General features: G+C 36.0%; 1 protein-coding gene across 1 annotated transcript; it reads right to left on the bottom strand.

The window, feature by feature from the left end:
- Nucleotides 1-1,303: 1,303 nt before the first annotated feature.
- Nucleotides 1,304-9,229, bottom strand: LOC128678348 (uncharacterized abhydrolase domain-containing protein DDB_G0269086-like). Its single transcript, XM_053759816.1, has 5 exons — nucleotides 9,140-9,229; nucleotides 9,009-9,055; nucleotides 6,040-6,551; nucleotides 4,028-4,231; nucleotides 1,304-2,075 (listed from the first exon to the last, which is right to left on the bottom strand). Exons 2-5 carry the CDS (start codon nucleotides 9,040-9,042, stop codon nucleotides 1,890-1,892), a joined length of 936 nt encoding a protein of 311 aa, XP_053615791.1. The 5' UTR covers nucleotides 9,043-9,055; nucleotides 9,140-9,229; the 3' UTR covers nucleotides 1,304-1,889.
- Between the last annotated feature and the right edge of the window lie 734 nt (nucleotides 9,230-9,963).

Here is a 9,963-nt window from a genome sequence, read left to right as displayed (position 1 = left end):
ATAGAATGAGTCTAGTTCTAGTACTATTGGTTTTGGTGCATTGTTATCTGATGAGATGTCGTGATCGTAATCATGCTCTTCTAATTCAGAGGAGTCTTCGTGATCGTGTTCAGGGTGGGGTTCAGGTTCGTGATCATTATCGTGAAGGGTTTGCTTTTCATTTTTCTTTTGAGGAGGCCGTTGCTTTTCAGGGGTAGGTTCTGAAAGAATTGAAACAGCCGTGGTATTTTCTAACACAGACAATCACTTCGACACTTCGATTGTAACTGACAAAACCATATTTCCTGTCAATGTTGACATGTCGATTCGAAAAGAGTGTGAAGTGAGTGTCGATGTGCATGTTAGAGAATCGGTAGCTCGCATCGAATCAGGCAGATTCGTTCAAAGCGAGAAAGCAAGGGGCATTTTGAAGCGGACACGAGAAGCACATTTATTTGGTTGATGCCAGAGTGTAATTTGCTGGGATATAGGCTTGGAAGGTTGGTCCTTCGAGCAGGATTTGTGCAAGTGTAGGATTTCTACGATTAGTGGGACTTTGCTGGTGTGCGTGATGTATTATTTACGTAGGTAAGTACATGTTATTTGCCTACTAAATATAACATTCCATTATGTGAAGAACTTAAATGAATTCGTACTACCTACTTAACACTTAGTTTCTTACACAATTTAATAATTTAATTTCTACCTTAACTGACCACAAACCTGTGATTATTTTCACTTGCTCCATTTTTTCATCCAGGCTTAAATTATTTGGATTACCTACATAATGGGTCCAAGAAATTAATATACTAAATAATGTAATGATGTTGATTTCAACTGTTAGAAACACCCTCAAACAACACTTTTCGTTAATCCAAATGTGAGTTATAATGATGTAGAATAATGGGTGCCTAGATATCGGTATGGTACGAATGAATAATGATGGAATTAGTTCAATGGGGTATGATGGGTTAGTCACAGTCTTGCCCTAGTGAAATAATTGAAATGAAATCGATAATTAAGTGAGATGTCAAGTAATGAAAGAGTCGTGTCGAGAGAGACAGTTCCAGAAAATTTAAAAGTCAAGTCAGAAAAAAATTATAAAAGAAATGAGTCAAACATTTTGTCATAAATTAAATAACATACATTAACAAAATATTTTTATTACAAACTCATACAATATATAATATTCTTTCCAACAGAGAGTGACATCACACTTAATTGTTTTTAATTTTACCGAAATTTATCATATTTACTGTATGAGCCCTAATTATAAAATCGTCACTATTTTATATAGTTATAACACAAATCAAAGGCTCTCGGATTCACAACATAATAAATAAAATGTGATTTATTCATTTATAAAAAGTAAAAAAATATCACAACGACTCATAAACAACTGATGATAACAATCTAATATTACATTATTAGACACATATTTTATTTACATGTTATTAGTAACTACTTTGTTATATTAATATTAAAATAGGATGTGATACAATAAATAGTGAATGATGCTATGGATGGCTGTGCATGTCCTATTTTAATATTAAATAATAACTACAGTTCTGAGTTAAGATGTTTCTTAGATCATCATGACGTTGATTGATGAAAATGACATTACAGGTAAAGGTTTATAAAGTTTTAGTGAAAAAAATGCAATGTAAATGTAAGAAGTTGAAGAACTAATAAGAGGTATTAAGGGATATAAAGAAGGTAGGAATAGAAGGTGAGGACGAAAAACAAAAACAAATAAACACTCACGAAGAAAAGAAGGAATTTTAAAAGGTAGAAGCAAAGAATTAAAAGAAAGAGATAACAAGAAGGAAAGACAGTGAAAATAAATGAAAATCAAACCGTCCTAACAACTAAAAAACATCTAAAACTCGCCACCTATAACCTTATTGTTACTAGTGATGATAGTTCGACTGGATGGTATAGTAGTCTTGGTTCTGTTCGGCAGAGGGCGCCACTTTATAGTCTTCGTAGGATGTACCTTCTTGGGAGACGTCATGATGGCCACCGCCGCCGAGACCGGCTGCTGCCGCCTTAGCTGCCGCGGCTGCTGCGTTAGCCTGCGCTTGTTGTGCTGCCGCCTATTGCAAAAGATACATATTTATTTTAGCGACGTCAATGAGCGAATAAATAACAATAGGTAATTTTACATAAATTGATAAATAAATAAATAGTTATGATGCTAATGATTCAGATTCACATTTATTTATTGCTAGTCATACGTTTGAAGTTGTTAAATAGATAGAATATATGTACAATTGATACTGTGCAAGGGCACAACTACTAAAAATTTAAAAAAATTAAATGAAAATAGAAATTTATTTAGGTTTCTTAATATTTATTTGTTATCGACTATTTTATCGCCAAAAAGATTTTGTTGTAACCTTTGCAAAATGTATTGGAGTGTATTTAAAATTTTAAGCCATGACAGTTATTGCGAAGTACGTGAATGTTTAATCTAAAAAGCCTGATATTTGATGAAGATTTATATGAAATAGATGTAACTAACGAGAGTAATCAGTTTACTATATTTGCCAACGATAGAGGTTCAATAAAAGAGATGAATTAATTTCAAGTTTTTATTGAACTGCTCAAAAGACACTTGACAAACTATGACAAAACCGTAATAGGTGGCATGAAAAAAAAAAAAAAACAAGATGGCGACATTTTGTTGGTCGGTGGACCGTGAAATGCAATTATTGCGAAGCCAGTGTTTCGAGATGACTACCATCAGATCTACATTTCGTTTTCATTTGACACAATTTAAATTTACACTCTATTACTTGGGTACAATAAATAGTTCTTCACTTCGATTAACTACACTATGAAATGCTATTTGACTCAGTAGAATATAGAAATCTTTATGTCTTCAAACACGTACGCCATTGCATTCCTTCGTATCTCCTGTGTATAAAAAGAAACCTTTTAAGATCAAGGCCTTGTAATTGCAAAGTTCATTTAGCATTTAATTTAGCCTAGTTTTATATTATCAATAGGTACCTAGGTACCTTTACAGCCAAAGCCTTTACATTTTAAAATTGTTTTGATTAGGACCCAAATCCAAACACAAACCAAAATCCCTCGGAAATCTTCTTGGATTAAAACTAAAAGAGTTGTGTCGATAAGACAAAATCTAAAGAACGGACTTTGAAGAAAGTTATATACTTCTGTGGTTATATAAGTACTTTCAGAGCTAATGAATAATGTTGCAAAATTAGCTCAATAATTTTGAGCATTAATTCAACCCTGCAAAATAAACACAATTGAACAACAATAAGATCGCAGTCCGATCGGGGCGCGCGGTAACGGAAAAGTCATATGAAAACACAACTGAAAATTGCCAACGCAGAATTCTAAAACGACGTAAAACGCTCTTCCGACCGCGTTCTAAAATTATTAAGTACCTACTACTGTTAGTTATTGCTGTTAAGATTATGCTTTTCTCTTCTTGTAATTTTATTTTGAGCTTTTTTTAGAAAAATGGTTACATCTTCTTAATGCAGCCCACTGCAGGATACCTATAAGTCTCCTCCAAATTGGAGGAGGTAAGAGAGGAATTGGCTGGAGTGTATTGGAGGCCCCAATACACTCCAGCCAATTCATCTTTTACCTTTCTCCTTCAAATCGACTCGCAACTTTGTCGCTGTCGTCACTCTAGGGATCTTCAATCAAATTATTTTGAACCCCATCTTCCCTTTCCTTCCTACGTGACCCGCCCAATTTTATTTAAGTGAGGTCACTATAGGCGCTACATCGGTGTATCTGATCTGATCACAAAATGACACATCTAGCATGGCCGTGAGCTTCGAGGTCGTGACCTTGAGTTTCTCCATCACTTCTATCAAAGGTTAAATAAATCAAACTTAAAATACACCAGGCACCTTACTGAGCCATTCTCGCCGCGTCCTCGAATAGATCCTCACTCCATGCAGCTGCTCCTGCAGCACGCTGAGCCTCTGCCTCGCGCTCACCATCTCTGTGTGGGCGCTGAGCTTCCAGACTGTTTGAGACGCAACCTCGTTGGCGTACGTACCTGAGCCTTTCTCGCCGCGGCCTGTGTGGCCTCGAAGTCGATCCTCACTCCATGCAGCTGCTCCTGCAGCGCGCTGAGCCTCTGCCTGGCAGCGCCCACCATCGCGGTCTGGGCCCCGAGCTCGCCTGCTGCCTGTGACGCCGCCTCATTAGCGTTTTCTGATGTCGCTTGCGCTGCATTCAGTGCCGCTTGGATTACTTGCACCTGGAAGGTGGGTACAATGACCTTGACATATCTGTTTCTTAGATAAACCTCTAAATAGGAACAAAACGGGTCACAGATACCTATCTAAAATAGTGATGCACTATAGATTGACAAAAGTATTTATGTAACCATTTACAGACACGATATATTACGAAGAATATAATCTTGCAACTCAAATGTAGTAACCAAGTCACGTTTCTTACAAACAATTTTGTTTAGAACTACTTCTCACTGAAATTTAGTTATTTAATTGACTCATATATAAAGGTTCAAGGTAAGGTTGTAACGACAATGAGCTGATTGGCGGCATCTACACTGGCACGAACTTTTTGCGGCTGTTGCAACGTGCTGAATATCTGAAAAAGCTGATCAAAAACTATCTATCGTCTGAATAAACAGTTGCAAAAACGTTATTGCGTAAGGTTTAATATAAAATGGGACTAAATTGTATACTAATAAAGAACAAATAGAAGCAAATTAAAATAATGAAAATATATAGAGGTAGACGAGTGAAAAGGAAACGAACATGACGTCGTTTTTATTATTAAGCCCTTCTTCTTCTTAGCGGGTTGACTCGGCTAATTTGTATGGAAATATGATGCCACTGATTCGGCTTGATGGTAATTTACCCCTTGAAAAGTTTTAAACTAATGTACCTATTCCTAAAAACCGTTTATTGCCGTATGTCATGAGTACTGAATTATTGAAGAATTAGAAATGAATTTATTCAAAACATACTAATATACAGGAATAATATCACAGGAAATGAACAAAATGTTAATGTTAATGAAAAAAAAAATTGATATAAAAATTGGAATAGATCTTATCTGAGTATCTTTGCTGCCTGCACTGCTTTAGATTCTTCTTATATTTGGCATCTGAACTACTTGTAAGGCTTGCTTTTTATATTTTAACAGCAAACATACGTATGTCATTATGTATTTGTATGTCTGTTTCCACTATCGTAGTTCCCAAACATAAGAAACTGTTTAGATCTGATTTTTTGTTCGTGTTCATAGGCATGATTCCAGATACTTAAGCGTTGCTTAAATTTACTAAAATTAGACAATAGCTCAACCGAATGGATAACACATAACATATGTATGTCGTGACATCGTTCCGTTCCTGTCGACAAACTAGATTTTAATAATAAAACCTTGATCCATATTTCTTTTAAATTTCTCCAACTGATTTAATTTTAACAAAAATATTAACCAAACGTGACCAAATTAAAGTTGACAAACATAATAGGGCTCTGACAAACATGACATTTTGTAACAGTTCTATTTAAGTTTGTTCCGCCCCTAATCGATTAGTGACATTTTATGAGTTTAGTAACAGAGGAGTAGAAACTCTAGAGTCCCAGCATCTTGCGCCAATTCTACTTAGGAAACAATGTCGAAACTACAAATTGTATACTTCAGCTGAACTCGTTGAAATTGATTGATAATTTCATATTTCACGAAATAATTCTATTATCAGATGTCAAGCCGTAAAATCGAAAGTAAATTGATAGAGGCATGGTTACTCAATTCAATTTATTATTAATTCTTTTTAGAGACCATAAATACAACACATTGCTTTTATAAGATTTTTTCATTTATGTTGTACATCTACTACCGGAACTATTAGAGTTATGAAAAGGCAAAGACATCGTTTATGCTGGCGTCTATCCTAGTTACGTCTGTCACCTCTGTCTGTGTGTTACCTCAGAGACCAGAAATAGGGAATTTGCATTACTATCGCAACCGATACATTTTACCACGGCCGGATCTGTGGGAAACAGCTAGTCAACGAATGAATCTCACCTGGTGCATAGCCTGCTGAGCGGCCTGCGCGGCGGACTGCGCCGCTCTCTTTGCCTGTTGCAGCTGCATTTCCTCTCCTTGCAGAGAGACCTTCGCATCTCTGACTTGCTGCTCCAGCCCTGACAGGATCACTTGTTTCCCAGCCAGCGCGGCCTGCGCTGTCGCACTAGCTTGCGCAGCGGACTGAGCCAGCGTATTCTTCGCTTGATACGCCGCCTGCCATCCTGCAGCGGCTTGGTTACCCAGCGCTGTCTTCGCTTGATTGGCAGACCCTACAGCGATCGTCCTCAAACCACTTCCTTGACTGAAACCTTTCTTGCCTCCGTTACCACCGCTGGCAGCAGCTTTGACGTCTTGGATGTACGCGTCATAATGGCTGGCGGATTCCTGTGGCTCTTGCGCTTGCGCAGTTTGTGGGGCGTTCTCATAGTCGTATTCGTATTCTGAGGCTTGTGGGGCGTTGTCGGGGTGTCTTTGCACCGCCGGGGCAGCTGCTGCGATGGCTAGCGTGCCTGGGAATGAATGGGATCATTTACTCGTTCGAACATCGTTAAAAAAATAAAGTTTGTTTTGCAGATTTGCACGAATATTATTAAATATGTCCTCTAGACCTCTCTAGATAAGAACAAAGACAATAAGAAACATCATCTGCTTCCTCAAGCAGATGATAATTATTATTGTAAAAAAAAAACTTGGAGGGAGTGAGATAAAATTTAGTACAGGCATCTATAGGCTGACCACTTGGCATTTGCTGAGCCGTATGCCTGTTTGCTTGCTGAAAACTGCATACAAAATACAAGAAAACCACGCCTTATTTTTTATGCTATTCAAGTCCGTAATATACTCTAGCTATGATCTAAATGATCATGTCTACACAACGTTATCAATGAGTACTTAACAAATTACAATTACAAATTAACTGTTGCATCAAATACATGCGAACTGATGGATGAGATTGTTACACAACAATTTAATTATAAGCAACATTTAACAGGAAATCGGGCCATACCTTTCTGCTCTTCCGAATATTACGCCGTTTTTTTACGCTACGCTAGTCTTTTTCTGATTATGAACCACGCATCATTAGTTTGGATAACATGGCTACTACATAGGTTTAACTTCCCAACTAATATTATAAATGCGAAAGTAAGTTTGTTTATTTGTTACCACTTCACGCAATATCAGCTACTGGACCGATTGTTATGAAATTTGCTACACAGGTAGAAAATAACCTGGAATAACACATAGGATACATTTTATCCCGAAATTCCCACGGGAGCAAAGCCCAAAAATGGCGGCTGGTTCAAATCTTGAAAATATCAAGGTTTTTTTTTTCAAACCTGACCCTGGGCTTCGCGCCGTCATAGCCCCTAATATGCAGACGTGAGAAAGAGAGAGAGAGTATTTTTGATGGGACAGTTATTTAATAATTAGACCGATTAAAACTTTATAACCTGAATCCAACAACTTTACATACAAGATGTTTATTTGCACACCAACTTTTGCTGTGCTTACTTGATATTTTATGGTGAAAGTGATCTGGTTTTCAAAAAGATGTAGGTATATCAAAAAGTGACATTGTTTTGGGTGTTATCTTTATTTATTGATTTCTTTTTATACATGATTTACAATATTTTAATTTTGCCAAACTGCTTAAAAGCAGTTTAAAAATGCCATTATGCCCAGGACTTGCCTGTTGATGCTCATTGATCAAATTTTTTCGCTCATCCGCACTAATATTAAAAGATGAAGTATTTATTAGTTTGTATGTAGCAGGTATTCTTTGGCACTACTCAATCGATTTAGGTACAAAATTGTTTCACCAGTAGGAAGCTACATTATACCTGAGTGACATCATCGCCATCATCATTTGCAGCTCCGTGACCCACTGCTGGGCATAGGCCTCCTTCCGAGAGATATATGGTACTTTTATCCCGATATTCCAATGAAAGCAAAACCACGGCATACAGATACGTCAGTCAGTATGGCTTTTGATAGGACGAAATTACGAAAACGAGATGTATTTTTTAAAGGAAAAAAAATATTTTATTTTTTATTTTATAGTTATTAAAAAGTATAAAATAAGAGCAAAAATTTTTCAACGAAAATCGCTTCATCGGAGTACTTCATTTTTAATTACCATTATATTTAAGAAGAAGTTAATAAAATAAAAATATTTTATTTTTAGACCAAAAGTCCATAACAACAGAAAACTATATCTAAATTAAAATTAAACACTGACTGAAATTGAATGTTAATTGTTAAATTATTTATGTACAAACAAAAGTAATTATTTTTTAAATCATATTGCCAATTGGACAATTTTGTTCATAATCACCTGACGTAACAGCCCCAATAGTTACCTACCCAATCGGAACTGTTATAACCAAAATAGTTAAATTAGTCTTCTGTAATAGAAAAATAGAAAACGTGAAACGGTGAAAACTCTTCCGGTAAAACTACTTAATTGAGACACTTTTTCATAACTTAATTAACTATGGATGGGAATAAAGAACACAATTTCTGTTACTTCTGATGGAAAGAGAACTTTCCATCATAACTTTGGTTGAATTGGACTAAGTACTTAGTTACATACTTTTCTTTGGACTTATTTGAATTATTTTTTGAGCCCAAAATTACTCATTCAACTTTGATGAAAGAAGTCACTAGGGTGAGTCAATTAATCACATTGTATTATCAATATAACTTACACATAGTGAAAATGATAGTTAATATTTTAAGTTACTTACGTACTAAATTTAATTTTATTAATTTTTCAAATATTATTTAATAATGATAATTAAATAATATTTGATTAAACACACCAACTTACTCAAGTTCCCTTAAAACCCGTATGGTTTAATGGTAATTAAAAATATTTTTACGTGCCAATCGAACCCACAGCGAATCATCAAATTTTTATGCCGATTAATTATTCTAACCAAAACTGATGATTGAAGATCACTTACCGATGCATAATAGAACAGTCCTAAAGCTCATCATTTCCCCAGTCGAACTGAAAGCACATTCAAACTTTATTAACACTTGATTTTTTTTAAAATCACAAATTAAAAAAGAAAATAGAATCACAAAATCACACCTTCCAAAACTTTCACAGAAGCTTAGTTATTTTTGGTTATTAGGTATTCGGGGTGCGAGCCCCTAGGTCGGTCGTTTATGAAGCAATGTGACTGATTGACCACAACCACTTGTATTTATAGTGAACGGGCATCGGCAATAGACTTCAGCTTGGCATAGACCAGACAAAACGAGAAACAGAAGGATCGAAATAAATGTCACGTTTGTTACATAATTTTCCCCGATAATTGTTACGTTTTTGACTATAAAATTCTTCTGTGAGATATTTGAGGTAAGATTTCGAAATTTTATTGTCAATGAACTCACTCATATTATTTTAATAGCTCTTTAGAAAAAAATGAAAACAATGCTGGGATAACATTTAAAATATATTCTTATATGGAATGGTCCACATGGAACGACTTTTATGAAAATCTTGAAGTGGCGTGGTTCGCTTAAGATTACAGTTTACTCCTACGTTCGTTCGTAACCAGTCTTGGCCCCTTCTTTATCTATCCATAAGGAAGGCCAGTGACCCAGCAGCGGGGACGGCTGTTAAATGGCGAATTAAATGGCTGTTGAAAGATTTATTACATATCAACAGATCGATGGTATTCCTTTGGTGACAAATTCCTAACGAAAAATCCTGCGTGAAGAAGCCTGTTCCATCTGAAGCCTTTCTCATAGTTCCATTACCAGAACATCTCGTCTGTATTTCTTATGCCAGCGAACTTTGACGGATTTGTCATATATTGCTCATTTTTCATTCTCTCTCATTTCTGCATGCGTTCCTGGTTGCGTTCGGGCTCGTGAAGCCGCCAAGACCGTGGTCAGCATAAAAAACCC

The sequence above is a fragment of the Plodia interpunctella genome, chromosome 19 (genome assembly GCF_027563975.2).
Source record: "Plodia interpunctella isolate USDA-ARS_2022_Savannah chromosome 19, ilPloInte3.2, whole genome shotgun sequence".
In the NCBI taxonomy this organism is placed as follows: Eukaryota; Metazoa; Arthropoda; class Insecta; order Lepidoptera; family Pyralidae; genus Plodia; species Plodia interpunctella.
The sequence above is the reverse complement of the archived record's forward strand: the minus strand, read 5'-3'. Positions and strand labels throughout refer to the sequence as shown.